Below are 26,851 nucleotides of genomic sequence, written 5' to 3' on the forward strand. Positions count from 1 at the left end.
GTAGTTGGGTTGGTGGGTTCAGGGGTTGATGAGATATTTAATGTGGTTGGGAGGCTGGGTTTGAGATGAGGCAGAAGGGAGGGTGTGGACTCTGAATAAAGAATTTGGACTTCATCCAGTAGGCAGTGGGGAGTTAGCAGAGGATTTAAAGAGGACAGTTTCCATGTCTATAAATTAGGACAAAGTGTGTGGATAATCTCATGAGCTTGGGGAAAGCACAGCCTTTGAAGATTATTATATATTGATTTCAAAGGAAACATTATTTAAAAAAATACCTGATAGAAGACCAAAATTTCACAATTAATGACATCTTTTTGAAAATGATTCTTAAGATAATCTGCCACTTCTTAACTATAAAGATGGAACAAGAATTTCATCTTGTTTATAGATCTTAATTTCATGATCTATAAAATAAGGATAATAATATTCACGACAGACTCCCAGTTGCCTCATTATCTTTTTTATGGATAGTTTTTTATAATAGTTTTAATTATGTTTCTCCTATTCTTCCCCTTTACAAAAGAGATATTTTGCTGTATTTAACCAATTCCTATTCCACCTCTATCTTGGGTGTGGGAGAGAGATAAATCTTATTATTTATTTTATAGAACACTGGACATAAGGGTGACATCTAGACCTGATAGTCAGAGATCCTGGATTTTGAATGGGTTGTGGTGACTGAAGTTTCTTTATTATACTATGATTTTAATTTCCCAGCTTCTCTTGCAGGCAGATGTGTCATGTAATTAAATTCTAGCTATAGGATGTGAGTAGAAATTATATGCAGCCTTCTTGGTCTTGTCCTTGTAATAAGGGTAACCACTTCCTGGTTTATAGCAGAAGCTGATCTGACTTAATTTGTTTCTTTCTATTTTTGGAGGGTTATTTCTTAAAAAAATTTTTTTTTAAATGTTTGTTTATTTTTGAGAGAGAGAGAGAGAGAGGGACAGAGTGCGAGTGGGGAAGGGCAGAGAGAGAGGGAGACACAGAATCTGAAGCAGACTCCAGGCTCTGTGCTGTCAGCACAGAGCCCAATGGGAGGTTCAAATTCATAAACCGTGAGATCATGACCTGAGCTGAAGTCAGACACTTAACCAACTGAGCCACCCAGGTGGCCCATGTTGGAGGGTTATTTCTATATCCCCCCCCCCCCACCTTATGATAGAAATCCAACCTTTGGTGTGGGGGGAAGCCCTATTTCCCAAGCTCCTGAAAGAGACTGAGACCATTTTAGATCTACCCTTGAACACCCCCATCCTGTATTCACCTGTTATAAGAGCTTGTGGCTCTCCAGAGTTGATACGGAGAATCAAAAGTCTGAGCACTCCATAGTAGCTGCAGGTCAAATTCAATTCCTCCTAGATGGTCTGGAGTCAGTATGAATGATTTCACATCAGGGAGGGTGTGATGCTCCATCACAAACTGTCCTATTTCAAGGGGAGACACACATACTTATTTGTGAGTTTTATAGTACTTGAGGTGAATCCCCTACTAAAGCCTTAGTACTGAATGAATATACTTTTATCAAACAATGACAGTTATACCTACCTTCTAACCCTTTAGAATGTATTTCACTCTGGCTGGACAGCATGGCATCTCACCCCAGTCTATCATCCTACTCATGATGGACATTATGGTCATATATATTTATAAACAACACAAATGTACCTTGTAGAAATGGTGCCAAGCATATTCATAATAATAGGGGTCTTTATGGGACAATGTATGTCAAATAAACTTAGCTTTCAATTCCAAAGTACATGTTTCTTAGAGGCAGAAAGGTCCTGGTAGTTTATAAATAGAAATATCAAATTCAGATTTTAAAAAACTACACTTAAAGCCACTCAAGTCCTCGGTGAAAGCAAACAATTTTAAACATAATAAAGGTTATTCAGCAGGACACTTCTACTCCTTCAAACTGTAGTCATCTATTGTCATGAATAAATAAAAGTAGAGAGACTTGTAGATTGAGAGAGAGACTGAAAAAATATAACAACTAGAATGTATGTGGATATTGATTGGATCCACTTCCCCTTTATATAAACAGATATAAAATAAATACAAAACAATATGAAAACAAATGGAAAAGACACTTGTAGGACAAGAAAGGAAATACGAATATAGACTAGCTATTATTGGATCAATCTTAAATATCTTGATGTAGTGATACTCTTGTGATGTGTAAGAGAATGTCTTTGTTCTCAGGAGAGGCTTCTAAAGTATCTAGAGTAACTTGACAAGAAGTCTGCAGCTTGTTTTCAAATGTGGTACATAAATATGGGTATGGGTGCATACACACATAGCAAAACATTAACAATTGTTGACTTGGTTTTTCATTGTTCTATTCCTTTACCTTTTGTCTGTGTTTGTAATGTTTCTTAATAAAAAATTGGAAAACCTGCACTGATATTACCTCTGAATTTGGCATGGGTCTTGAATTCAATAACGAGACGGCCATCTTCTCGGATATAGATTCTTATTATCTGAAGCCTTGCAGAGAGCACGCTGTCTGTCTGGATTCCTAGGCAGGCAATCATACATAAGACATCCAAGTTAGGGCATGGAGATCTCGCACATAGTATCCTACATGTGAGTTGTCCCAGAGACACCTCTAAGTAAGAGCTGCACAGTCATTTGAATGTAAGAAAAATGTACATATTCATAGCAACGTAGAATCTATTCAGACACATTTGCCAATTAAAACTGTATTACAGTTCATTCCACTGTTGTTGTTGTTGTTGTTGTTGTTGTTGTTGTTGTTATAGTTCCATTCTCTTTGACATAGTTTCTTCATACCTGAAAATGCCACCTGGACCAGAGTCAGGGCCCCAGCCCATGGCTCAAAACAACTGGCCTTTAAAATTCTATCAACTTGACAGCAGCATGCGGTTATAGTGCATCTGCTTCATACTGTTTGCTTTTCCTTATGGGGACACCTTTTTTTTGTTTTAAGTTTATGTATTTATTTTGAGAGAGAAAGAGTGTGTGAGCAGGGAAGGCACAGAGAGAGGGAGAGACAGAATCCCAAGCCGGCTCCACACTGTCAGCACAGAGCCAGATATGGGACTCAAACTCAGGAACCATGAGATCATGAGCTGAGCAGAGATCAAGAGTCAGTTATTTAACCAACTGAGCCACCAAGGCGCTCTTACAAGGACACCTTTCATGACTCGACAGAACCATAAACCATGTCCTGGTGGCTACACTTAATATTAAATCCATGGAGGATTAAAGATTAGCATGTAGAAGGCCAGCCATATATGGTATGACATGAGTGATCTGTGGCTTTAATAAGAGTAACTACAATCATGATGTCCAATGAGTCCAGTATGAATCAAAACAAAAGGACGACCAAAGGATGGGGAAAATAACATTTAAAAAGAACCCCAAATCTCAAGAAATGATCTGACCCAGAGTGTGAAAACTTCCTGAAGTTATTTTCCTATGAGAAATATAAGACAAATGATTTGAGTTGAAAGCACTGAACAGAAGAAAGGACTGTACTTTCCATTACTAGAGATGAGGTCCTATCTAAAGAAAACTCCTGTAGCTGGTTAGTATCTCTGTGCCAGATCGAGTAAATCACCTGTAGAGATTTACAGGTGAGGGAGAACGGGAGCAGCAGAAGGGGAGATAATTTTGGGGGATCGTGTGATAGCAGCAGGAAAAGGTGGCTTGGAGGAGATAAGGGTAAGGTGTGAACTCTTAGCTGAGGGGCTGTGGTTCCTGAAAATAACCATGTCCATGAATGCTGATACTAGAGGGCCTGCAGGGATGAAAAACTCAATTCACACCCAGAGTAGAGGATGGCAGGTGACAGATGGGTCCTATACGGTCCATTAGGGGTTTAGAGGTGTCCTTCTGGAGTATAACCATGTTCATTTGCTCCTAGTTAAAAATGGTGTAATTCAAGGCATTTAAGGAGCAAAAGCGTCTTCGAATCAGATGCATTGAAATGGAAAAATATATCAAGAACAACCTGGCTCACTTTATTCATTTGGTCTAGATGAATAGACCAAATGGTCTATTCATTTGGTCTATTCATTTGGTCTAGCCCACTTGGACTGTATATAGGACAACGGGATGAAGAATGGGGCTCTTATTAAAAGGAACTACTCATTATTTTCTTTTAGTCTTACTTAAGCATACGGCAGGAGTAGTTAAGATGTAAATGGGTATACCTGTTCTCCAGAGAACAGTGTCATAGAAGAAGGAAAACTCCATCTCAGTGTGGTGCTCCAAAGAAGCCCAGCCCCTGGGGGCTGTCACATAGATGTAGGACACATAGAGAGGCACGTGCACGGTCAGGAACGACTGAGCAGAGTCTCTCACCTGCCAAGCAAAAGGTATGCACACGGAGGGTTATTTCCTCCCTGGGATGAAAAGGCATATGGTTACATCTCAGTTCAATTTTTACCTCACTCATTTAGTTACTTCTGCAGTCAGTAATTATAACCAAGTACCCACAACCGTGCTGGGCACGTAGGTGCCAGACCAAGCTTCTTCCTCAGCAGTGGAAAAAGCCCAAATCACTGCCGTTATGGAACCTATAGTCTAGTAGACATACATAAATTTTAAAAATAAAGAAAGGGATAGGAAGTGTCCAGGATGCTTCTTTCTATAGGGTGATCCGGGAGGGCTTTTCTGAGTGGGTGATACTTGAACAAAAACATTTCTGAAGACTGAGAAGATGTGCCTCCACTGTTCAGTTGCCTTGGACAAGATTTTAAAGGCACACAGTTATTCCCAACGGATCAGTACATAGTCCCTCACTGACCACATTTTCCAGTGGCCTATAGGAGAGCCTGAATCAGCCCCAATTGGGAAGATGCCCAAGTCTATTCATATCTCTGGCAGCAGGAAATGAGGTCATGGGATTTGGATATCATATCTAGGAAACTTCCCAACACACAGTTCAGAGCTGTGTATGTTTGGGCAATTTCCCATCTCCTACAATACCTCACGGAAATACTTTTGAAAAGGCAACGCATCATACTTCCAAGAGAATATTTCTTCTAAGGGAATTCCTGTTACTGCTATTAACTTGGCTCAAACATTTTTATTTAACTATGCAGTGAACAAAAACTGGATCGAAAGATAACAAAATATAAACGGAAGCTTTCATGGAGAAGCTAACTGCATGTACGTGTGTATGAATGGGAGAATTGGTTTATTCATCTTATATTTTCCTCCATAAACACATATTTCTTTTTTAACAAAAAAGCTTCGTTTGAAAAAATTTTATTTTTATCATTGGTGGAATCCTATAATCCCCTACGGAACTTAGATTTTTCTTTTGTTTTCAAGCACAATGTAAAGTGTTTCCATGGGCAATTTAGGAAAAGAGCCAAGTGTTTTATCAATCTTTGGGACACAAAAATTTTATTTTTCTAGAATATTTTTTCATATTCAATGTTGTCAGGGATTTAAAATTTGATTACAAGTTTTTCAAAAGACTGCTAATTCCATAAAAAATTATCTTTTGAAATGGCTTAATCTGTTTTCTTCAGGAAATTTCTAGACTTTATCTGGACCTCACACCATATTCTGTTCCTTTAATATACAGGCTTTGCTAAAATTATTGATATTAGAACCTCAATAATTCTTTAGCTGATTGAAAAAATTAATTTTCCCTCTCTGTTTCTGTTTTCTATCCCTTATCCCTCATGACATTACTTACTAATCCTTAAAAAAAAAATCCAAACCTTGACAAATATTTACTATATACCTGCAATGTGCTAAGTTCTTTCCCCTGTTGAGATGATCGGTTATAATTTCAGATGAGATTCAGAGAAGTTACGACAAGAAAAGATGAACTAGGGCTTGGTTATAACTAGGGCTTGGTCTACATTCTTTCTACCATACACCAGCTGTTTTAACTATTTTTAAAGAAACGGACTGCAATGAAGTACTTCTGTGCATATATTCTGTGTTGGTTCAAGAAGTGGGGCATTTATAACAAGACATCTTAGCCTTTGAGATTTTTAGGCATATTCTGAACAAAAATATACAAAAATATGATTAAAGTAAAAACACGGAGAACATAGAATACTAATTTTTGAGAGGTCAGGAGGAACCAATCATTTAGTTTTGCATTTCGAAGGTGAATATAGGTCATGTAACTGCAGAAACAGATAACTTAAGAATGCTTTAATTTTCCACTCAGTAGAGGGCAGTAGTGTATATAAAATGAGAGCTAACCAAACAGAGATAGTGCAAAATAAACCAAATTTTAATCAAAGGCACGTCCTCAAAATGATTACTCTCAGTGCCTCCAGAAGTCCCTCTTTCAGTGTGGTTAAACCGATTTGAAATGAAGAACAAACGTTAATTTTTAGTTCATTGAGATAACTGCTGATAATTAGGTAGAATCTGCTTTAGATTCATATTTCCCATGAGGATGCATTTCTTTGATATAACTGCCCCTATGACTATGGCTTCTTGCTAAAATTTTCTTTTGTCACTAATGTTCCACAACGATTAAGAATGTGTCCATTTTTGCAAGGGTTGTAAATTTCACACAGATTTGGACTAGGAATGAAATCAAAGTGTTATACACAATTCTCTCTCCATAATGCTTAAAAAGCATTATGTTTTCCCTGTCTTCTGGAAAGGTACACCTTACTTTGACTTATTTCCCCATATGCGGAAAAGAAAACATCTACTTCGTAATAACCTTACCATGAAATGTCAATCCTTTTGGCTTCCAAAATATACCCAGGGGGATGGATATATATATTATATATTATATATATATCTAGAGAAGCAAATATTAGATTTTTATATAAGTGGCTGTGCCAGACAGTAATGTTTTTCCACATTCATTTTAACATTTTCCACATTAATTTTCCAGTTAATTGATTTAGAAGACTTTCGAGGGTTCTCTCTAGCCATCGTGCTGCTAAGGTCTCATTTGAGGGACTTCTAAAGACTCCTTTGGTTATCCCAGTTCTGAGGCTGGGCACCAGATGCAACATGCTAACAGAAGTGCTTCAGGAAGAAACAAAATTTCATATGGCACCCAGGTGCTTGCAGCCTTTGGATAAGCCCCTGGAGGACCCACCTGGAAGTCGGCAGTTACAGACCCCCCACAGACATCAATTAACTCAGTCATGTCATAATAGGCATCAAAGGTCCAGACGCAGCTCTTCAGGTTCAGGTGTTTGTAGAGCTGGATGGTCTTGGGCTCCCGGACGCTGGGGTCAAATTGGAAGGGGCGGTCATAGCCAGGCCCCAGGGCCGTGCTGTCATAGACCTTATCGTCCAGGAACCCTGCCTCTGTGGGGGAGGGAGGAACAAGGAACAAGAAGTCAGTCTGTTGACATGCCCCTAGTTGGCTGCCCAGGAGCTGGGTGGGGAGAAGGGATGTGTCCTTGAGAGACTGAGATAGCTTACCTTCCATCAGAGACCATTAATGGAGCAACCCAGGGTTCCCAATACACACTGCATGAGAAGGGGAGGGGAGCTAGAGTACCTGTTGCTAGGGGGTTACCTGTGACTGAGTTCATAGACTCCTCTAAGAGGCTGCATGAACCCCAGAAGAAAAGATGAGCAAAGGGTACCATAAATGGAGCCAGAGCTCAGTGGCCCTGTGTGTCTTGGAAAAGAATACATACTAAAGCTTTGCAATCAACCCTTGAAGAAACAGATTTACTACACGGATGATTTGTTGATGAATTGTTATTTTTTAAGACTGAATTTTTAAAAATAGCTTTTATGTAAAGCCAACAGACAAACATCTGACTACCTCCTCCCCTGCTATGGTTTCTGAACTCTTAGGAAAAAAAAATCTTAATTTTGTGCTAATGAGTAAATAGCTCGCTAATGATGCTTGACTAAACCTCCCTGCTACGGGCAAAAATTATTGGATCAAATGCTGCCAAGCAACCAAAGTGTTCTAAATTAAGGAAGACCTTTATGCAGTAGAGAGCTAAACACAGATACAATTTTAGAATATCAAGATTCAAATTTTTTATAGTACTAAAAGCAAATATAATATTCTGTAAGTCTTAGAATGTCTGAAACGTCTTAGGATGTTTGACACTAGCATCTGGTCCTCTGCCCTGAAAGGAGTAGGATCTCAATTATCATGTGTTGAATTTACTTGTGTTTAAGTGGGAAGAGGTACAAACTTTCAGCCTATAAACAGTGTATGTTTCTTTCAGTGGCTGCACAGGTGAACCGGTTAGACTTTCATGTGTAGCTCAGTGACTTGCGAATAATTCATACTCAACTAATTTCTACCGTGTAAAGACCATCACTACCTAAAGTGATGCTTAATGAGTATGAAAGAGCGTATGAATGCTTCTCTCTCTTCTAAAATACTGGTAAATGATTCATCGGTTGTCAAGGGAGGAAACATGCATTTAATGCGCACTTGCTAAGGTAAATGGAAATGGACAGGATCCTTTGTAGAGTAAAATGTCTGCTATGGTAGACACCGGAATGTGCCACCTGGGCTGTCAGCTCCTTCAGGTTTGCGTCAGTGGCACAGCGGCTCCTGCGGCCACCCTTGCGGGGGCTCTGGCATCCAGTGACTGAGGTGCCTCAGAGAGGGCTGTCAGCTGGGGCTGGAAGTAGGAAGAGTTCCTGAAGCGGTGGGGGCTTCTGGAGGGCTGCACTGCAGTCTGACTTCTCCCTCTGCCCAATTCTGCGTCCTCTCCTTCCTCTTCACAGATGCTGATCCCCAGTGAACATCTTGCACCCCCACATTCCATCTCAGCTCCTGCTCCGGGACCCCATCCTATAACATGTGACATCTGCACTTTAGCTTTCTAAAGATGCTGCAATAAGGGGATTTCAGGGCACAGATCCAAACATGCTCAACAGTGGGGCAGGGAAAGAACGAACATTTACCATGGCAGGTGCTTTAAAAACCATCAACAGATTAAATCCTTACCCTGATTGGTAGCAATTGTTTTCCTCATGTCACAGATAAGCAAACAGTGGTTTGGGGAAGTTCTGCTATTTCTGTTTAGTTGTTGTATAGGTAGTAGAATTAGGGATTCGAACCTAAATCAGCTTGGTTCCAAAGTCCTTGTTTTTCCCTATTCACTTCACTGTCTGAGCTGCCTATGTTTGGTTGTCTGCTAGGAAGGAATCCACTAAACATGCAGACTTTGAGGACTGGGAGACACGAAAGCAGAGTTCACCTCGCTCTATCCCTAAGGGCCACTGTGCTGGGCTGGAATGGGAAAGCCCCCACCTGAGATGCCTCTCAGGTCACGGGTGGTGACGAGATTGGAGCAGACGTGCTGGTGTCTGTAGATGGACTCAGATAATAGAAAATGCAAGTTGTGCAGCGGCATGGTGGAGATAAGGGGCAGCATTCCATCCTGGTGCGGGATCTGCACGGAAATGTGGATTCTAAGGGAAAAAAGGGCGGAGGTAGTGTTTAGGTGCATGCTATAAGCAGTTAATATGGTACATTTCTTTCTCATAACTCAATCTGTCTTCACCAGTGAATTTACCCTTTTTTTTCTTGAAGCTTTCCGTGTAGGAACACGAGGGTATGATACATGTGTGGGGTTGTTCTTCACCCCCGCCCCAGCCCCCCCATCAAGAAATCCTCCAGACTCAGGACTGATAGCAATCAAGAATCACAGGTGTTTTTTTGTTTTGTTTTGTTTTTTGTATATACAAGAAAAGATAATATCACAACCACAAATGACTTTAAAGCTTCCTTTTGCTTTAAATGGAAGCTTTGGGGGCACCTGGGTGGCTTGGTCGGTTAAGTCTCCGACTTGGGCTCAGGTCATGATCTCACGGTCTGTGAGTTCGAGCCCCGCGTCGGGCTCTGTGCTGACCGCTCAGAGCCTGGATCCCGTTTCAGATTCTGTGTCTCCCTCTCTCTGACCCTCCCCCGTTCATGGTCTGTCTCTCTCTGTCTCAAAAATAAATAAAACATTAAAAAAATTAAAAAAAAAATAAATGGAAGCTTTGTTTCCTTGTGTGCTACAGCAGAATGACTGATAGAGGTGCTGTTCCCCTTCTCTGTCACAGTGAGTGTCTGGGACACTTATATTTTTTAAAGTATTTGTGCCAAAAGACCTCACTGAGCTCTTTATACTCTAAGGTAGATATCCCCACCCAGGAAAATATCTTAGAAATAGTTATACCCCACTACTGCTACTGTCCCCCCCCCAGCCAAAAGAGACTTTTCTCCCCTCTCTCCCTTCAAGTTCCAGCAACAAGGGCGGCCCTAACTGGCCTCTGTTTGCAGTGTGCTCTCCCCTCATCTACATTTTTCCTTTTTTAAAGTTTATTTATTTACTTTGAGAGAGGGGCAGACAGAGAGGGGAAGAGGTTGAATCCCAGGCAGGCTCCACACTGTCAGTGCAAAGAGCCTGATGTGGGGCTTGAAGTCACAAACCATGAGATCATGACCTGAGCTGTTAACTGACTGAGGCACCCAGGCACCCCTCCCCTCATCACTTCTCAGCACATAGGTGCCTTTGCACCAGGAAGTCTGTAACTTATTCATATTGGCTGCTATGTCTTGTATGCTTTCGGACTCTGTTTATCTTGCCTCCCCACAGTGAGGACAAGGATCATTTCCTTCACGTCTTTTGTTTCTCCAGAGCACGTAGTATAAAATCCTAACTAAAACACGAGCTTAATAAATATTGGTTAAGACCGTGAAAGAACAGAACTGTAGTTATGGGCTGCGTTATTTTCGTTGTACAAGTTTAAATTCTCAGCATGTTGATTGAGGGTGCCTTTGACTTTTTACAGCTTGTCTCTTGGAACAAAAACCCAAGAGACATTTTTAAGAGGAATCACTACCTTGCAATATGAACATGATGTCTCTTTTGCTGGGAAGGGGTCAGTAGTGCCCTGGGCACTCCTGCTACTGCTTTTCAACAAAAGTAAATCTTATTCGGTTGGAAAAAAAGAAAGAATTTGCATATTCTTGGCTCCATATTTAAATCTGTTTTTTTCTCCATGCAAATGAACCCCTTTCTCTGAACTTAGTTGCTCATAAAGGCACATACATAAATACCACAAGGTTTAATGAATATGTATACTATGCATGAATTCTTTTTTTGCTAGGCAAAACTGAAAGTATCCATTTCCATCAAACTCATGGTAGCACAGGAAAACATAAAAGCACACGTGCCCAGTGACTTTCAGTTTACACAGTATTATTACTCTGTTCACTAGATATTTAGCAAGAGTCTCTTAGGCGCCAAGAAGCACTGTCCCAGCCAGAAGGGACCAAAAAAAAAAAAGAAGGTCCGTGCCCTCTCCGTCTACTGTGGGGACAGACAGAGAATGAAGGGTGATAATGCTCTGAAAGAGGTATGGGTGGCATGGGTGCCATTGGAGCTCTAAGGGGGAGCTTCCAAATTAAATTGGGGAAGATGATGGTTCTTGCAAAGGATGTCATGAGGTAGGTGGAGGAGGACAGTAGGATTTAACTACATTGAGTGGAAGGGGGCTGGGAGAATTGCTGGTTGGAAGCCCTGGCAATTTGGTTTCAGTTTGGTTCTCTGTGGGTGGACTGGCAGGTGAGGATGACAAGGTGAGGGACATGAGGCTAAGAAGACAGGCAAGGGGCCAGTTTTCGGGAGCCTCTGAAGAATTTTTTCTGAAGCTTTTATCACCACTCTTCTTTTTTTAATATATTTTTAAAAAATGTTTTTATTCATTTTTGAGAGAGAGAGAGAGAGAGAGAGAGAGAGACAGAGCCTGAAGCAGGCTCTGTGCTGACAGCAGAGAGTGCCATGTGGGGCTCAAACTCACAAACAGCGAGATCATGACCTGAGCCGAAGTTGGACACTTAACCGGCTGAGCCATCCGGGCGCCCCTCCACTATTCTTATTTTGCAGAACATCACTCATTCATCTGTCTCACCCAGAAAACACACAAAAGGATAGCCCTCTCATTGTGGAAGGCACCACCTGCCTGACCTGTTCGGATGTTCCTTGTGCTTGACGTCCAAGTATTTCAAGGTTGCGATGAAGGACTGAGCCTGGAAGCCTCTGGCTGTCCCAGCTACGACTGGGGTGTGGCAGATTGCACTGTCTGTTCCAATAGTAACAATGTTGCTCCTTAAGGGGGTCCCCACATGGCCCACCTTGTCCACAGCCTTTGCCACACAGCGCACATGGAACCTCCGGCTGAAGTAAATGCTATCCAGGACCTACCGGGAAGCAAAAAGTACATCAGACATGTGTTTACTCCTTAAACAGCTCCTTCCATTGTATCTTCTGGATGATATGACATCACCAGTTTCTGGCACAGGGTTATCTGTGAAGACCACCCATTATCTGTCTATCCATCCCACTATCCACTCATCTATTTATCTGTTCATTCATTTGCCACAAAACCGGTGACTTTCTCCCAGGAGCCAGTCACTAGGGACAGAGCAGTAAGTACTTGTAGCCTAAGGCAGTATGTCAGACAGTGTTAAGTAGATAGATGTGGAGCAAGAGGCCAGAGATGACTGGTTACCGGTGATAGTATTGGTCTCTTTATATATTAGGTTCAGCATAAGGACCACTCAGCTGATTTTCAACCTTTCCATTAAGACTGGTTGGTCTTGAAGTCACTTTTGCTGAGGGCATGGTGTCAGGATACAGAGGAGGGATGCTTCCTTCCCAGGAATTCTTATTTTTCTTTCTTTCCTACTGCTGGTCCCTCCCCCAGCCCCACCTAATGACCACACACATTGCAAAGGTTACAATAACCTGCAGGGTGGAAATTGAGAACTTGTCCTCTGAAACCTACTGGCCTTTGGAGGTCTTTCAACAGAGTCTTTCATGTTCCCAGACACAGAGAAGCCATAAGAATGCTTAACTCAGTCTCTGCAGAGGCAACGTGGGTCACCACAACTCTTTAGGTAATGTGTGCATACACACAGGGAAGTACATAACAAGAAAAGTTAATTAGTAGTTCTGTGTGCCATAGACCTCCCACAAAGCAATCATACAAACTTATAAATTCTACCCATGAAAACAATTTTCACTGAAGTCCATTAAAAATTAAAGAGGATTTTTCCATTAAAATTTTTCTAATTAGCTGCCAACGCCTTATTTATTTATTTACACATGGACTTAGTTCAGAAGGGATTTGAGGCATCTTACAAAAATGCACACAATACAATGGTATTAAATAAATAATTGAAGAAACAAAGATAAAGCAAAGGAAACTGGGGTAAAAGTATTAGTCACCAAGTCATTGCAAGAAGAAAAACTGAAACATAAAGTAAAATTATAAACTTGGTACCTGTTAAAAATGTATATTTGGCTCAAATCAGACCAAACTGCCTTCATGGTGTTTTGAAAAGAGAATTAGATACTTAATAAAACAATAAGCTATTAAGTCTTGCCATTTAAATTTTTAAAATTTATCAGGTAGTTTAACTAGGTTATGTTGCAAAAGAATTGATCTATTGGCCTTTAAAAAAATTTTTTTTAACGTTTATTTATTATTATTGAGAGACAGAGAGAGACAGAGTATGAGCATGGGAGGGGCAGAGAGAGGAGGAAACACAGAATCTGAAGCAGGCTCCAGGCCCTGAGCTGTTAGCACAGAGCCTGATGTGGGGCTCGAACTCACCAACTGCCGGATCATGACCTGAGCTGAAGTCGGATGCTCAACCGACGGAGCCACCCAGGCACCTTGACCTATTGGCCTTTCTGAATAAGCTATGTGAAAACAGTGGACATGAGTGACTGCTTTGTCCAGGGCCCCCCATTCATCTATGCCTTTCCTCCACTATTATCCCATGTACGTGAAGCACTTACTGAAGTGAGAAGAAACTGAGAGCTGAATAGGAAAAAAATCTAGAGAAATTCAGTCTGAAAGAAAGCTCTGATCTCCAAAATTATGAAGTGCATTAATTTTAATCAAAAATTGTTGAGGGCTTACTATGTGCCAGGTACTATGCTGAGTATCTCCACTGCTTCCAGTCCTGTCTCTGGGGAGAATGACGTCACTGGAGTGAGGAGCTGTCACTGCAGTGCGCTGTTTCTTAAGGTTGGGCAAACCCTTACTCACTGTTCATTGCTCTCTGATGGTGGGTCTGGGGTCCCACCTCCTTGAGGACAGCAACTGCATAGTGAACTTCTTTGCGTGTCCTCCTACAATTTTGCAAAATGCTGATCCCTCGGAAACATTCTCTCCTTTGTTTAATAATGGTGCCGTCTCTACTGGCACCATCAATGTGCTGAGCATGTTGGGCTATAAAAATGTGGTAGGACCCTTGGTCCAGGTCCTTAAGGAGTTTCTATCCTACTACTTATTGAACGATTGAAGACATGTGGAAAAAAGTAATCATTAACTGTACCTACCTAGAATCTTTGACTTACTTTACCATTTATAGATCACTTTTACAACCGATTCGTCAGTGACCTTGTCAAGTCGCTAAGTGGAAGAAGTACTATTTTGCAGATCAGGAAACGGAGACTCAGGGAGGTTAAGCAACCTCTTAACATCACATAGTTAAAAGTAGGCAGAATCAAGAATAGTAAACAGGTTGTCTGATTACTGGCTTGGTTCTCTTTCCATTATACCATATTACCTCTTCTTATATATAAGAATTAAAAGACCTGGGGGGGTGCCTGGGTGGCTCAGCCGGTTGAGAACCGGCTTCGGCTCAGGTCACGATCTCACGGTCCTTGAGTTCGAGCCCCTCGTCGGGCTCTGTGCTGACAGCTCAGAGCCTGGAGCCTGTTTCGGATTCTGTGTCTCCCTCTCTCTCTGACCCTCCCCCATTCATGCTCTGTCTCTGTCTCAAAAATAAATAAACATTAAAAAAAAAAAAATTAAAAAAAAAAGAATTAAAAGACCTGGGTATATACTGTGTACCTGCTCGTTCATTTATTTCATTCCAAATGCAATGCAAGGACCTTAAGGAATTTGATAAAGTTGTAGTGACAAAGAGAGACACAAGTTTTCTCCCTATGCAACGAGGCCCAGACCCCTAGACCTACCATGTGGTTGACACTGGTAAATGGTGTGTTGTCAGTGATGGTCTCAAAGGGAGAGCGAGCCCCATTGCCATCAGTGGGGGTGGCTACTTCCCAGCTGAACTGCACAGATGACTGGTTGATGCCAGCCTCGCTGCAGCGTTCCTTCATGACGGCATACTTGGGGAAATGAGAGTCACAGGGGGTGACACAAACCAGTGGGTAGCCTGGGGAGGGGGACTTCTTGACTCCTTCCTTGGTAACCTCTTCTACGTGGTCATAGTCGGCAAGTGTAACAACCTGAAAAGGAGCAACAAAGCTTCAGCCTGGGCTGGGTGTTGGGATGCTCAGAGAGCTAGGGGTCCCCTCCCTAGAGATCCACAAGATCCCTTAACCGCTAGGGATTCTTTAAAATATAACGGAAGTTTGCACAGTGCTTCGCCAGGCATCCCTAAAAGATACTACATATCAGTGGTGAAGAAGATCTTCCTTTTGCCTGAGCTAAAAATCTTTAGTATCTTGTTAACCTTATTCCTGAATCAGAGCTCTATCACTCATGTGGAAAATACTTTTATTTTCACGCACACTGTCACTAAAGCTATATCATGAGTAACAGTTACTAGTTTAAAGTTGCATTAAAAAATACAATAAATTAAGTTGCATTAAATTGTTAATGATACACAGTAGTATATCTGGCAAAACAAAAGTAAATAAAGGGAGTGTATTTCTTCCATGGTTGAATAAGAGACACATTTTGGAATGATCCTTCGACTATAGAAGACTAGCTAGGGGAGGCTAGAAGACTTATTCTGACTGCCTCATTATTATGGGTTAAGTTTCCCTTGGCAACCTCCAGGCATTTTCCTCCTAATTGTAAAGTCGTTGCGTTCATTGCATACACCCCAACATGGGAAGCCGGGTACTCCACTTTTGCAAATACTTACCTCTATGTGTGTGGCAAGTATGTAGGGTAATAGATACGGGGTAGCATTATTTTTTTTCTCCACTCTTCTAGGTCCCACCAAAGACGTGAGAAGATCAATTGTATTGCACTTTCTGTGTTTATCACACTAAGGTATCAACATGTTTTGGTCTCACTCTTCTGTCAGAACAGGGTTTCTCATCCTTGGCACTACTGACATTTATGCCAAATACTTCTTTGTTGTTGGGGCTGTCCTGTGCATTGCAGGATGTACAGCAGCATTCCTAGCTCCTACCCATTAGATGTGAATAGCGCCTAGTGTGACATCCATTGACAGTTGTGGCAATCAAAAGCGTCATCAGACATTGCCAAATGTCCCGTGGAGGTGGTGGTGCAGGGAAGGGGTTTGGGAAGGAAGGAACAAGACGGCTCCTGGTTGAGAACTACTATGTTAGAAAAATGAAGAAGTATAGCACCAGAAGTCCTACTTCTGCCAAGTTCTCAGCTACTAGTCACTAGGACATACAAGTAGTGGTCCCTTTAGGTCAAGCAACTCACAATGGGTGGCGCTGGCAATATGAGACTCCCTGCTGCTTCCTGGTCTAGAATTGTCACTGTGGCAGTGGTCACATCACCAAGAACTGCTTCCACTGGGTCATCTGGGCCAAGGACTAGGGAGAAAGATTCATGCCATTCCCGGTCTTCATTGGACAGGATCTCAACTTTGAAAAAGATATGATCCACACCTTCACCAAGCACAGAACAAAAAGAGAGCAAAGGTTCTCATTAGGTGATCTCACTAAGACAGTGCAGGTTGGCACTGCTGAGACTTCCTGTTAAACTACGCCCTTTCCTTTTAGAGGTTTTCTATAAATACAGTGGCTGCTAATCACTTTATTCCCATCTCAAGTGAGAAATCTATTTTATAGACCAAATTCCACCTGTGGTAGAGGCTCAGTATTGCAGATTTACTATTCAATGCCATATGAGAATTAATGGCCCCTGTCTGACACTAGCTGGTAGTAATAAAAATCTATGATCCAAAATACACTCCACCCTGGTTATGAGGATTTTTTGCTTAATTTTTCTTTTCCCTTTACACTTAGGCACGGGATCCTGCGTGGCAGTGAGGGCTTGCACACAAGACATCCTTCAAAGCTGTCCTGAGAAGCAGTACCTCAAAGGCTTCCTACTAGGCCATCCCTGCAAAGACGATAACATAAAGGTTTGGCAGCCTGGAACGAGGAGGGTGAGAGCCTTAGAAACTCCCTTCCTTTCCTATAAACTGATTCTCTGAGGGTGCAAATCTCCCTGGTTGTAGTTAAGGCTCCCTTGTTCCTCTCCTATAAACTGCTGGGTTAGGTTATTCCTAAGACCTATCTTTCTACCAGATCCTTATGCAGAAAAGGAAAAAGTAAAGACACGTGGAAGAATAGTCCTTGTATGGAGGTGGAAGAAGGGCATCTACGTTTTCAGCAAACACTAACCAGATGTACATGGGATAAAGCAAAAAGCCCTTAAAAAACTCCAGTGGAATGAGAGACATCAGAGACTCCTCCCCCTTCATTTCTGAGGGAGTCACTTCTTCCCCCCACTGGCCAAGACATCTCTGAAAAGGACATCTACCACTGTTGCCCACTTCTGGCTACATTGCAAGTGGCTCTAGGATCTGCACCAGTCTTTTTACCTTATGTTGCTCCAGAAAGTTCTGTGACAAAATCTAGCATATAATTCAACTCCTTCTCCATCTCCAACTATATCAGATAGTTAAACAGCCAGCTGTGACCTGAATCCTATCCCTCTCTCTTCCCTGACTCATTTCCATAGTTCTCTCTATACAATAAACCTTTTTTAGAAATCTCATAACAGGGTATCCTGTCTCTTAGCAGATGTTAAACCACTGGAGCACAGAGACTGTGCCTTCTGGATTTTAGTAATCTCTGAAGGTCCCAGCACACTGGTTTGTATCAATATTTGTTGGATCATGGTAGTCATGTTTATTCTTTTAAAATCAACTGCAGCTGTTACTCAACGAAATCATAGGCTAACAATAACAACAAAATCCTTTTAAATGAGCCAAAATGCCAAGGATGTTCTGAAGTAAGGGATCTCCTTTTTTCTTTTTCAGAAAAATGCCATTTTTAAAAAAAGATTCCTATAATATCAAATGTGTGCTTAATAAATACTTCACGATTAATCAGCACTACTGTTTTCCTCTTTTATTTTTCTGCTCATCCCTTTCTTCAAATACAAGATATTTGCCTCTCAATTATGTAAAACTCACAGACTGGGATTGGCATTCAATTACCGGGACTGAACTTCAAGACTCGACTCTTGGGGTAATAATCCACCCCAGACTGGGCAGACCCATCGCGTGTGCTACAGCGGATCTTGGATGTCCTGTTCTGATCCCCTCTTCGGATCACCTTGATGTTCAGGATGGCTATGGCATCTGGCCCTGAGGGTTCACGGACTTGATATGCAGCTTCTTCAAACTCAATGGTAGGGGCTAAGGAAACAGGATTAAGAAAAACAAGAGCCAGTTAGAAAAGCACAAAGAATTCCCACCCCCATGAAAACATCTTATAAAGACAAGAGGGAGTTTTCCACATTAGTAAATAGTACAAAGGCACAATGGCTTACAGTCATAAAAATCAATCAGTTTTTACTTCTCAGCAAAGGTTTGGTAAAGGAATTTATTTGTGATTCTGCAGGACTTCTCACAGGTTTCTTATTAAAAACAGTACAGTGGGGGAAATATTTTTTTTTTAATATATATATATATTTTTAATGTTTATTTATTTTTGAGACAGAGACAGAGCATGAACGGGGAGGGTCAGAGAGAGAGGGAGACACAGAATCGGAAACAGGCTCCAGGCTCCGAGCCATCAGCCCAGAGCCTGACGCGGGGCTCGAACTCACAGACCGCGAGATCGTGACCTGGCTGATGTCTGACGCTTAACCGACTGCGCCACCCAGGCGCCCCAATGGGGGAAATATTTTTAAGCACTTTGAAATGCATCATGTCCAAGTTTCCATCTGGGTATCACAACTCACACAATGTTTTTAAATTCATACACTTTATCAAGGGACTGAGAGAGAGTAAACCCTTGGTAAATACCAACCAATGGCATGAATCAACTCTTTTTCATTTATGAGATATGAATTTCTAAGTTTTATAATTTATCTCATTTACACACAACCTAAACTTCCCAAGTCCATCTCCCATCTCTGATCTTCTGGGTCCTTCCTCCCAGGGCCCTTATGTCTCTCACCCTTAACTTTTCCTAACTTCTCCTAGGTTATTTAGTTAAGAAAGAGTAGTTTTAATGAAGAACCCAAGACTTCCTAACACTCTGGTTTGAGGTGCGATTCTCATTGCTATGAAATGATTAATATGTTGGTTTTAAAAAAAATTTCAAATTGTGCCTTCTTTTCCATTATATTCTTAAGGGGAAGGGTGAGGTGGTAGTAGTGGATATAGTGAGATAAAAAATGGGATAATTGAGAACAATTACAAATTTTATACCATTTCTAATATGCTATAATATTTTGGAAAAATTTCTAGAGTCTCTGTTCTTTCTCTTCTTTCTCTCTCAGAAAGTTAATTCTTCTTAATTGTAGAAAATAAGCTTCATTTGAAACTTTGTAGTTTTAATAAATGCCCTTTGAAACTTAGGAGTGTTACTTATTACCTCTTGAGACTCAATCACTAGGTTTCTGTGTGACCAGGAGAGGCTCACTTCAGGATCTGAATCCGGGTCTTGCTGAGTGAAGGACCAATTCAACTTCAAACCTGGCTTTTCTTATTTTATCCAATGTCCAAGTTAGTCCCCAGTTTTATATCAGAAACCCTGAGAGTCTCACTGACTCTCATGTAGATTCTAGAATCTGACAAAATAAGGTTTACAACCAGTTTTGCTGCTTATAGCTGTGTAACTAAGAGCATAAATTATATAAATTTGCTGATATTCAATTTCTTCGCTTATAATAGAGGGATGATAACATCTACCTTACTGTCAGGATAAAATGAAATAAGATAAGATAAGATGCTTAGCATGGTTTTTGATATGCAGTAAATATTCAATAAAAACAGCTATTACTATTTGTAATATTATTATACATTCACTCATTAAAATATCTATTTGAATAAAACGATTATGTCCCAATTTGAAACAGATTTCGTTTTGTTTTCCCTAGTGCCTGGGTCATTCTTGGCTGACACCTGACTAAAGAATTTAAGATTTTTTAGGTTAATAGGCCAAATCAATTAGAAGAAAGTTGAGAAATTAGATTTTTTCTGGGAAGGTGGCAGCATTTAAATTAGTTCATTGGATTCAACTGATTCTGACTGTATATCCAATCTTGCTCCTGAACTACAACGACTTAAATAGTTTTTATTCTCTGTCTGCCGTAGCATCTCTGTCCTAGCTTGTAACCACACTCATCTCTTATCTCTTGGCAATGTGGTAGGAAATAATGAGATTAAAAATACCTATAAACTTAGTGGAACTATGTAGAGGATGATCACTTGGTGCCAACAGTGTATATAAATACTCTGAAATTGTTATCAGTAGGCACTTTTATAGCACTTTCATTTTCAAAAAACACCTATAATTACATTATTAGTAAAACATCAGTTCATGTTCTATCAACCAAAGAATAAGTAAAGATGATATCTTCTATTACCATCTTCATCATTGGATATGGTGATGGTGGCCATGTTATTCTTCCCAACTCTGGCTCCACTCCAGTGGTTTCCAAGAGGGTGGCTGAGATAAACCCTGAATTGTTCCTCAGGCTCAAACATGGAGTCATCATGGATAGAGACGGTACAGTTCTTCATCTAGAGCCAATGTCATAAGATAGATTAAAATTTGCAGTAAAAAATCAGTAGCTTGCTTGGTTTTCCTAGAAAATGATTTTTCTTCTTTGCAGCATCAAAGAGCCAACACAAATTCAAAAGGATCCAAACCATTTCATTTGTAAAATAGAATGTTTAAATCTAATAATTCATGCCTGACTGGGACATACCTACATGTGGAGCTTTGTATTAAAACATTCCAAACTACTCTGAATGATCAGTCATGAGTTATGAAAAACAAGATCAATAAAACAACCCACTCCAGTGCACCTGAAGGAAATTTGTGCAGAGCAAACCAATGAGTATGTACGTGTTATGAAAGGTATATTTCTGATAATGGGGGTTTAACATATGTATTAGGCTTCCTGGAGAGCAAAACAATGGTCCTTTCCCTTGGCAAAAAACAGAACAGTTTTTTATTTTACTTTTTTTAATGTTTATATTTATTTTTGAGACAGAGAGAGACAGAGCATGAGTGGGGGAGGGGCACAGAGAGAGGGAGACACAGAATCTGAAGCAGGCTCCAGGCTCTGTCCAAGCTGTCAGCACAGAGCCCAATGTGGGGCTTGAAGTCATCAACCGTGAGATCATGACTTGAGCCAAAGTTGGACGCTCAACCGACTAAGCCACCCAGGCGTCCCCGGAATAGTTTTATAAGGAACTCAGAAAGGCTTCTTGTTAGGTTGAAGATACCTTTCAATGCTGCAGAACTCTCAAATGGGTTGCCAAATGGTATCTCATCTGAAAATTGTTTAGTCCTGAAAGTCTGAGACTACAATCTAAATCCCTGCACTGTTGGTAGGAATGCAACCTGGTGCATCTGCTCTGGAAAATAATGTGGAGGTTCATCAAAAAATTAAAAATAGAACTATCCTATGACCCAGCAATAGCACTGCTAGGAACTTACCCAAGGGATACAGGAGTGCTGATGCATAGGGGCACATGTACCCCAATGTTTATAGCAGCACTTTCAACAATAGCCAAATTATGGAAAGAGCCTAAATTTCCATCAACTGATGAATGGGTAAAGAAGATGTGGTTTATATATACAATGGAATACTACTTGGCAATGAGAAAGAATCAAATCTGGCCATTTGCAGCAATGTGGATGGAACTGGAGGGTATTATGCTGACTGAAATAAATCAGGCAGAGAAAGACAGATACCATATGTTTTTACTCTTGTGTGGATCCTGAGAAACTTAACAGAAGACTATGGGGGAGAGGAAGGCGGGGGGAGTTACAGAGAGGGAGGGAGGCAAACCATAAGAGACTCTTAAATACTGAGAACAAACTGAAGGTTTATGAGGGGTGGGAGGGAGAGGGGAAAGTGGGTGATGGGCACTGAGGAGGGCAACTGTTGGGATGAGCACTGGGTGTTGTATGGAAACAAATTGGACAATAAATTATATTTAATTAAAAAAAAAAGAAAAAAAACCCTTGTTTGACAGAAAAAAATCAAGTGTTTCCCACACTGAATATACTCTATTGAGGAATGTATTCTTAAGAAAACAGAAAATAATACCAAAACATTTTAGATGAAGCAGTAGCTTCAATAGTAGAGTCATGTGATATGAAGTGGGATTACTTTTACTTGAACTATATTAAATCCACTCCACTGCTGTATTGCAAAGGATCTGTGGGTAAAAAGAAGTTTCACTCTCATACTTCTGAGGTCACACTAAATGGAAGAACATCCTGTGAACATTTATAGGTAGCTTGCTAAACTGATGTTAAGCCCCTGAAGAAGTTCCTTTTCTTCTTGATAGAAAGCATACATTTAGTAGTGACTCTTTAGGATATCTTTTTAAAAAGGGCATTATCATGAAGGACAAGTTTCAGAGACAAATTGCTTAGCAAGCCAGAGAAAATGAAGATTCCAAAGTGTGCTTATGAATAATGATAGATTGTCATGTGGGTAACATATAGATGATTAGACTGTATTTTCTTAATAATTTTATTAAATTATAAACTGTCTCTTGGATAGGCAGAGAATTCTCTTTTGAACTTAAAACAAATACAGACATGTAGACTCAAAGCTGAAGATTGTATCTGCAGTATTTGTGTGTGTGTTTAAACACATGTTTCAACCTGCCACCAGTAAAATCCCCCCACCCCCCAAATATAACTAAGACAGGTTTCTATGAGTCATGAATCTATAAAAGACCAAGAGTCTCAGAGAAGGAAGATATCAGTTTTTTTGTTTTTTGTTTTTTTGGTAGTAAAGATGAACAGAGGAAAAATCTGCAGTGACTTGGGATGGGTAAGATCATGTAATACTAAACTTCAAAAAGACTAATCATAAGGCAAAAATTTGGTATGTTTGACTATACCAAAATTGAAGACTTATGTTCAACTAAGAACACTGTGATCAAAGGTAATAGATAAGTGACAGAATGGAAAAATATGTTTACAATATTTAAAATGTCTACAACTGGCAAGGAATTAATGTTTATAATATATAACAAAGACTGCAAATCAGTAAGAAAAAGACAGCAATACAATAATAAGGAACAAAGCACAAACATATTTACATAAGAGGAAACCCAAGAAGCTACCAAGCATATAAATTGGTAGTAACTGGAGGAATGCAAATTAAAATGACACTTAACTTTATACATGTTAGATTAGCAAAAAGTTAAAAAGATGAGTAATGCTAGGTGTTGGAGAGGTTGTAGGATTACAGCAACCTTCATGCTACTGATAGTGACTTTCTGGAAGGTATCCTGACCCTATTTTTTCAAATTAAGCACATACATGGCCTATGGCCCAGCAATTTTGCTACTGAGTGTATATCCAAAGGAATTGCTACTCAGGGCTATAAGTGGACATGTATGAGGATATGCATTGTAGCATTATTTGTGGTAGCTGAGTGTTAGGAGGTGGCTGGGTGCTATCTGTGAGGTTCCTCACAGTCTATTGTTGAGAAGGGATGGTTAAAATGTACTAAATGCACATTATGAAATATTATTCACTAGCTCAGCAACAGGTTAGATGTGTACATAAGTGATGTGGACATCTATGAAAACATATTACTGAGTAAACACAGTAAAAGTTTGAAAAGGATACAACATAGTAGCAGTTTTATAAATTAAAAATTATGCATATAAAATAAGAATTTTTAAAGAACAAATATAAATTAAGAGGTACACATTAAACACAACAGATTGATGAGTTCTGAGGTGGAGAATGGAATGTGGCTGGAGAATAGGCATAAAATAAATAAACAAAATAAGAGATGGGCCTTGAAATGACTAATGAGAGGGAACAAACGACTCAATCATTTGAAATTGATATCCAAAAATGGGGAAATGTGATTCTCATTCAATATACACTTTGACATATACTGAGGTTGCAGGCTTTGATTCTTTTTTTTTTTTTTAAGTTTATTTTATTTATTTTGGGAGAGACAGAGACAGAGACAGTGAGCACAAGTGGGGGAGGGTAGAGAGAGAAGGAAAGAGAGAATCCCAAGCAGGCTGTCAGCGTAGAGCCCACCCACTGAGCCATCCAGGCTCCCCTGATTCTAATGCAGCCATATTTACTGACGGGAGTTTCTCAGGAGTTTCTATGCCCATGTGCATATACATTGCTAAGAAAAGAACACTCCACTGCCTTGAATATGCTCAATGTCTGCTTATTTGGTCCTATACTATTGGTTCTATACCAGAATGTATGTTGCCCTGAGACAGGGGTCCAGGTATTAAAGAACCGTCTCTTCCTCCTCTAGATAACATTGGTGGTGTGTTCATCTCATGTAGTTGCAAATTCCAAGGGACCTCATTCATTTGATTTTGCCAAATTCCAAAACAGTTATATATCATTTAAATTCCTAGTTCAACCAATGATATATGTATTTATTTGGTTGTAAGTAGGATACAAAGAAGACAGCCACATAGGACAGATGATAGTATTAAAAAAGGTATCAACTAGTAGAAGAATTCATAGGATGATCACAATTTGTCAAACTGACTTCATTATGGACAAATAAAGGCATCAAGGAAAAAGAGAATCTGATCTTTCAGCTATCATGAATCCACTTACTTTCTCCCCTTTCAGAAATGTAATCCGTGAAGAGTCTGCATTTCTTCTCTCCTCAAAGTCCTCCATGACCTGAGCAGAATGGCTCTGGGTATAGCACCTCACTGAGGACTCATAACTCAGGTCTCCATTCCGAATGATGGGCACCTGCAGGACACCCTCCTTCTCCTTCACCAGGAGCAAATCCTTGGCAAACTGCATGCTGGGTACTGGGGGAGCAGAAGGAAAGATGGAGGCATCATTAGTAGGAGGCAAAGGGAAGGTGGCCATAGCTCTCAGCAGCCCTCAGTATCCCTCAGCAGCCACTTGGCAGGAAAGGTCTATGAACGGCCATCACAGGCTGGCAAATCAGAGACGGTAAGCCAATTTCAAGGCATGGTTGCTCTCAAGACAAGGGAACTGCTTCCACTGTTGAGTGTGCTTCCAATGAAATAGAATCAGTCAATTCTGCATCTGTTTTCTCTCAGATGCAGGGTGCAGCCCCCATCTCAAATGCAGATGAGTAATGCAAGTAAAGAAATGAGCCAGGTATAAGAAAACTTTTGGATTGAGACTTGAGTATGCAAAAAGTTTGTTTTCCTTCTGAGGCTACAAAAAGGAAAGGAGCAGCACAAGCCTCATGATAAATGGCCACTCACATCGGCCCTGGGACAGGGAAACAGTAGGGAAGAGTGGGGACATTGGTAAAGAGGAATGTTCAGGCCTTTTTAAAGGGGGTCACCCCTCAGCTCCAGTCTTTTGTTGGCAGATATCTTATTTTCAGATGAAGCCAGAAATCTGGATTTGTATGTTGTATCTCCTAAACTTTTTTTAAAAAGCAACCAGTTACAATAGTAAAAAGAAATTCCATATAGGCCAACCTCTTTGGACCAAACAAAAGACATCCACATGCTGAATTTGACCAGTGGGGCCCCAGTCTGTGATTACTGCTATAAAATCACCTTTTCTTTTATAGCTCACTTTTATGGTCTCATTTGACTTAGGAAAGGACCAGGGCGAAATTGTGGTTGGAAACATGGGCTCTACAGTAAACAGGCCTGAATTTCCACCCCAGTCCTGCTACCTATTAGCTGTATGATATAGAGTAATTTACTTAGATTTTATGAGGTTTTTTTTAATATATATAAATTGGAAATATTACTATCCAACTTATAGAATTGTTGGAAGGACCAAATTTAATGAAATAATGTATGCATGGTGCTCAACAGAGTATCTGGCGCATCACAGGCATTCAAATTTGGTAGGAATTATTATATTATGATTTGTATTGCCCTCAACTCCAAGTTTCTCAATAAGAAGAACCATTTTTTTCTCTCCTTACTTTCTACAATGGCTACAATAATGCTCCACGTTAAGACATGTCCTGTTCTGAGACTCACATCTTGTTGATTGCTGGCTATTTATTTCTTAATGAACAATACAGAGAGGTAGTCCCTCCAGTCACATGTCAGAGTCACCTGTGGCAGAAGCTGACCCTAAAACTGTAGACTGCTATTTCCTTGCTGTGTCTTGCATATGCCTTGCCACACTTGAAAGGAAGGAACCGAGAGGTGAGGACCCAGCATTCTGCAAGTCAATATGTAAAGAGCTCTGTTTGCCTCTAACTTGCCCACTGCTCAGAACAGTTGGCACTAGCAAAAACAAAGCAAACTCCTTACTTAAGCTAAACCTAACAGTTGCCACTTACTACCAAAGAAAAACCCAGAAGATACTTCTTAAAAGAACAGTTCACCTAAAGGAAAAGTAACAACTTTGGCATTAGGACCCAAATATTAACCATTTAGGGTTCTGTCATCCAATAAAACAGTCTGTGCTATTAAAAGGTGAGTGGCAAAGATGACCTAGCATAGAAGGACAAGAAGGAAACTTGTTGGCAGGTAAAAAGCAACACAAGCAGGAAAGCTTTTCTGCCCATGACAGATTATCTAAAGCTTTGGATTGATTTTTTTTGCAGGCCCAAAAGGCATCAAGCCAGATGAGAGTTCAGTCTCTCATGGTAATGTTTGGGTTTTGTCATGTATTCATTAACCCAAAATTCTTCTTGAGCTGTAAAAGACTCCTTTTTTTTCCTCCTTAACAAGGTATTAAACTGAATTCACTCCTTCCCCTAT

At 40.4% G+C, this 26,851-nt stretch overlaps 1 protein-coding gene across 1 annotated transcript in view; it reads right to left on the reverse strand.

Annotated features, from left to right (window-relative positions):
- FRAS1 (Fraser extracellular matrix complex subunit 1) overlaps positions 1 to 26,851 on the reverse strand; it is a 428,246-nt gene that overhangs the window by 20,221 nt on the left and 381,174 nt on the right. Inside the window, exons 59-69 of the mRNA XM_043572402.1 lie at positions 24,744 to 24,949; positions 20,527 to 20,683; positions 18,146 to 18,346; positions 16,396 to 16,583; positions 14,940 to 15,215; positions 11,913 to 12,145; positions 9,206 to 9,366; positions 7,064 to 7,278; positions 4,182 to 4,332; positions 2,414 to 2,521; positions 1,268 to 1,427 (exon numbers count right to left, since the gene is read on the reverse strand). Of these exons, the coding sequence (XP_043428337.1) occupies positions 1,268 to 1,427; positions 2,414 to 2,521; positions 4,182 to 4,332; positions 7,064 to 7,278; positions 9,206 to 9,366; positions 11,913 to 12,145; positions 14,940 to 15,215; positions 16,396 to 16,583; positions 18,146 to 18,346; positions 20,527 to 20,683; positions 24,744 to 24,949 (2,056 nt within the window). The remainder of the gene's footprint in view (positions 1 to 1,267; positions 1,428 to 2,413; positions 2,522 to 4,181; positions 4,333 to 7,063; positions 7,279 to 9,205; positions 9,367 to 11,912; positions 12,146 to 14,939; positions 15,216 to 16,395; positions 16,584 to 18,145; positions 18,347 to 20,526; positions 20,684 to 24,743; positions 24,950 to 26,851) is intronic.

This window comes from Prionailurus bengalensis, chromosome B1 (genome assembly GCF_016509475.1).
Source record: "Prionailurus bengalensis isolate Pbe53 chromosome B1, Fcat_Pben_1.1_paternal_pri, whole genome shotgun sequence".
In the NCBI taxonomy this organism is placed as follows: Eukaryota; Metazoa; Chordata; class Mammalia; order Carnivora; family Felidae; genus Prionailurus; species Prionailurus bengalensis.